Source organism: Atractosteus spatula, chromosome 6, assembly GCF_055471065.1.
Source record: "Atractosteus spatula isolate fAtrSpa1 chromosome 6, fAtrSpa1.hap1, whole genome shotgun sequence".
In the NCBI taxonomy this organism is placed as follows: domain Eukaryota; kingdom Metazoa; phylum Chordata; class Actinopteri; order Semionotiformes; family Lepisosteidae; genus Atractosteus; species Atractosteus spatula.
Window position 1 is genome coordinate 53,903,905 of NC_142711.1, and position 4,698 is coordinate 53,908,602.

The 4,698-nt window shown below is 46.8% G+C and overlaps 1 protein-coding gene across 1 annotated transcript; it reads left to right on the plus strand.

Moving 5' to 3' along the window:
• The first annotated feature begins 1,336 nt into the window (after nucleotides 1-1,336).
• Nucleotides 1,337-4,080, plus strand: LOC148833050 (cyclin-dependent kinase 4 inhibitor D-like). The gene is made up of 2 exons (XM_088919522.1): nucleotides 1,337-1,477; nucleotides 3,721-4,080. The coding sequence occupies exons 1-2, from the start codon at nucleotides 1,337-1,339 to the stop codon at nucleotides 4,078-4,080; spliced, it is 501 nt and encodes a 166-aa protein (XP_088775648.1).
• The last annotated feature ends 618 nt before the right edge of the window (nucleotides 4,081-4,698 follow it).

The window sequence follows — 4,698 nt, forward strand, 5'->3', positions numbered from 1 at the left end:
ACAGAGCCCCACACCAGGCAGCGTTGCCTAGTGGACTCCTGCATATGAGCCACTCCACACCCTGACACAACACAAAGCCACAGTACTCCTGGTGCTTCTCTACAGCCAACCAAGGCCTCTTCACTCAGTGCACTGCCTGCAATGGTCCCTATCAGCACAACTGTGCTGTGTCCTGTGTGCACATTCACATTCTCCAGACGTTCAATTAGACTTGACGAGCAATTACACACAGAGGTCGACTATTATGTACTGATTTGGCGGCCCCTAGTGGCTGGTCCATGGTCACTGAACCCTTAAATCTAAGGGCCAAGTGCAACAAGGCGCAAATCAGTTACTATCGTGTTTTCGAATACGGTTTAAGTTCACTTTACTTTAATACGTTGGGACTGGAATACTAATCTTATCTACACTTATGGAAAACGTGAACTACTTTCTTTTCTAGAACATGGTGTAAAAACTAAGGAATACTTGTAAGGGTTTAGAAGCAGGTAACGCTTTTATTTCAGTTGTTAAACTGGTCTATCGTATGTATGCAAAATGTTTAATTGTAGCTTCATATGGTAATACAAGCGCTTTTACCACAGCTGAAATGTGAAAGCAAAAGCATGATGAACTCGTGTGTTTCTCCCGTCTTCGCATCGATCTCTATGCTGCTGGACATTGCGATCTCTCTTTCAGTGCGGCAGCTCGCGATTGAACAGCCCGCCTTCTCCTGCCCGCTTCCCATTGGCTGGCCGGCCGGAGTTACCATGGCGACAGGGTGGCAACCAACCTGTGTCTCCGCCCTCTGGGCCTATGTGGTGTCAGGCCGCTCGGGGGTCCGCGCTGATTGGTGGAGATGCCCCCTCCCCCGACAGCGGGCGCTGAGCGCAAAATAAAGAAAGGTGAGCGGACCTCTGCCAAAGGTACCTTTTTATATCAAGTTTTTTCCCGAAATCGTTTATTCTTAAGAAATACGAGTATTTCAGATGTTAGCCAGGAGTATAGATATACACGTATGATGTACATATGTAGAATAGGTGAGTGTGTTTTCTTCAAAATCTTATAAAACGTAACATTTTTCTTGTAAAACTCGAAAGGCAATACATGACGCGTGACAGTTTAATTTTTTTTCTGAATGCTTTTAACTAAAGCGGTTTGACAAGATGTCAGTCCTTTCTACATACTGTGCATATAAATCAGTATTGATGCTGTTGCTGCACAGCACACAGGTGACAGCTCTCCCTAGACAGTGGCGGACGTACATCAACATGCAGGAGACACTAATTGATGATATTTCCAGACTTCTTCTCACTGTTGCTTTAAAACAGCTGATCCCTCCCCGCAGTCTTTTGCAATGGTGCTGGAAGAGACAGACGCCGGGAAGCGGCTGACCTCCGCTGCGGCCGGGGGGAGGCTCTCCGAGGTGCGCCGGCTGCTGCAGGATCAGCGCCTGCACCCCGACACGGTCAACGAGTTCGGGAAAACGGCGCTGCAGGTAATTCATGGGGTGGGGGTTGATCCTCAGGAAGGTCTCACCTCAACTCGGGCGAAACGTGTCCCTCGACCCCCGCCACTCTTTGCGTAAAGAGGGGCCCCACTGCTCTCGCTTTTAAACGCGCCTTTACAGCTCCCGCCCGTGTTGAACCTGAACTCGTCCGCTGCTTGGAGTTTGCCAGTGCCTTTGGATTTGATTTGCAACCCCCGACTCTAGGAAGGTCCGCTAATAGTATTAGAAATACAACTTTTAGACTGTGAGGTACAAGCCAAGTACGGTATTTGAAGTGTTCAGGGCGACACACCTGTCTGTTGGGATAATGTGTATGTATCCCAGCGCGTTATCGCTATAACGCGTGGTTTTATTGAGTGTGGTGCCGGAGCGCTCCTGTGATCCTTCGTCTTTAAATCGCCCTGTGAACAAGTTGCAACAAAACAGAAAGTTGTTTGGTTTCGACCTCGACAAGAAAGACCGGAGAGCCTCTGGTTTATTTCTTTTTTTTCTCCGAGACAAAACTGCGCGGAACGTGTCCCGTCCAAGACGCGCCTCGTACTCAGGGGCCAAGCCTACTGTGTACAAGGAAAGAAACTCCTGCATAAACTTCTGAAAAGCACTGCTATGTATATTAAAACTCATATTTTCGTTTAAAAGACATTTATTTGGCTTTGAAAACACAGGCGCGTCGTTGTTCCGCTATCGCGGGTCACCGAAGGTCGCAAACATCACCGCAACATCCTGACAACTTGATATGTTTTCCTACTCGCCTGTTGTTAACTAGTTTCTCTTCAGCGCGCAGATGCCACAGTACGCTGTAAGCCGATACATGTACATTTGTCTACACGTCTCTGAAATACAAAACAACGTTTCTAAATAAATAGGTGATGTGATGTCATACTATGGGAGAGTATAAAGGAGGAGTTATAATAAAACAGTGCTCTCCGGTGAGGAGTTTTTTTATTTCATCTGCGACATCGTTTTGCTATCTTCCAGATGAACGATTTTTGTTTCTGGTGCAGAAAGGCAGCTGAAGAAAACCGTTTATAAATGCTCAACTTTTTTTGTTGACCTGATTACAATTAATGTCCCATAAAATCATTTAAAACCCCAAATAAATCGATAATTACATTGAGTTAAGGTTGAAATAAACCCTTCTTACATTTCAATAAAATCTGATTCTACTGTCCATGGCCGACAAGACTATTTTTTTACCCTGCATTAAACTTAAATACTGTATTCCCCAACTCTACTTATAGGAGCAATTTTCCAAACAGAAAAGAGCAGGCAATAACTGGGAACAATGGCAGTAAAAATGACAGGATTAAAAAGAACGATTTAATCTCTTGGTTAGTCTGTAACTGAGTTGTATGTGTTGTTATCAATGTTGTTTTGTCTGATATAAAAATAGCTAATATACTGTACTTGTAGTCTGGTTTACCTTACTGTATGTTAACTGCCATGTTTGTATGGTACTCTAAAAGACATAAACAAACCGTTCAAGAAAACCCCAACCTTGAACAACAAGTGAAAATGTAAAAGGTTTTATGTCCCAATTTCTAAAAAGTCTGTACTATTTTAGAAATGTTTTAAGCGTTGAGATGAAGTGTGATTTATAGTAATAGCAGGGCTAGTCCTCCAGCACCAGCTGTTTGGAAAGAATGAAAAGGTGGATCAGTTGTGTATCACAGCAAACATGACCACAGTGCGGTTTCCTAGGAACACAGATCCCACAGCTAGAATTATAAACAACTGTAGTATAGCTCTGCTCTTCTGCTTTTAATTCGGTTTAGGCGTTTTGCAGGGCATGGGTGCTGGCAGTTTTATTCACATTGGTGCTGTTGATGCAGCATGGAGGCACAGTGGTTTAGTTGCTGCCTGGCAGCGCTGGGGCCCTGGGTTACTACCTGCGTGAAGTTTGTATGTTCTCCCTGTGCTTGTGTTCACATGGGTTTCCTCCAGCAGTCCAACGACATACTGGTAGGGTAACTGGGTTCTGGGCAAACTGGCCCTGGTGTGAGTGTGAGCACGTCTGTGTCTCTATGTGCCCTAGGGTGGTCTGGATTCCCACCCAGGGTGTATCCTGCCTGGTGCCTGCTGCCCGCTGGGATCGGACCCATGACCCTGAATTGGAAGAAGCAGTGAACAGCGGATGGATGACGCTGTTGTTATGGGTAGTGCATGTTGCCGCGGTGCCAGTCACGCTCGTTAGTAATGCTCATTTGTCTCTTGATCGCCCTGCTGCCCAGGTGATGATGATGGGCTGCTGCTCCGTGGCCCGAGCCCTCCTGGAGTGCGGCGCCAACCCCAACGTCCAGGACCACTCGGGCGTCACCCCCGCGCACGACGCTGCCCGGACAGGCTTCCTGGAGACGCTGCGGATCCTGGTGGAGTTTGGCGCGAAGGTCAACGTGGCCGACAGCGCGGGGGCGCTGCCCATCCACGTCGCCATCACGGAGGGGCACGCCGACGTGGTGGAGTTCCTGGCGCCCCGGTCCGACCTCGGCCACCCCAACGCCAGCGGGCACACCGCTCTGGACGTGGCCCGGGCCTCCTCCTGCCCAGACATGGTGCAGCTGCTGGAGAACCAGCTGGAATCGAGCCTGTAGTTCCAGTCACAGGCAGGGCGGCGCTATTGCCCCTTGTGCAGCTGAAGACTGTTCCTCGGAATTGTTACACTGTTGCTTTTGCAAACAGGCCTGTATAAAACCATGTGCAGGATGTTATGCGATTCATGTGGATGTTATGTGAAAAGCACTTTTTTTTTCTTCCCTGCAGATTATAATAGGTTTCAATCTCTTCTGGTTAGTGCTAGAAAATGTGCACACTCCAAAGACTTATCCTTTGTGTCCCGATTCAGTTTCAGACAAACTTTCCAAGCCTTTCGACAGTTGTATAAAATAGGATTACAGTGTGCTACAGTGTTTTTTCTCTAGTTAGCTAGGAATAGGTCATCTTTGTTATCTTTACACCAGCTACAGCTGTACAGCTCCAGTTCTGGAGGTTTTCATTCTTCCTGAGCTCTTAATTACTTCATAGATCTAGTTGTTGGCTTCACTAAACCTTCTAGGTCTGAATGTGAACACCCTGGTTTACAGTGACAGTCATCTGGGAATCACCAGTGTCTGCTTCTCAGGTTTGTCAAGTTGTTTAAGTAAAGCGTTCCGATAGTACATATCTTCAAAAATACTTAAATGTAGCTGGAATGTTAAGAAATGTCTCAGATG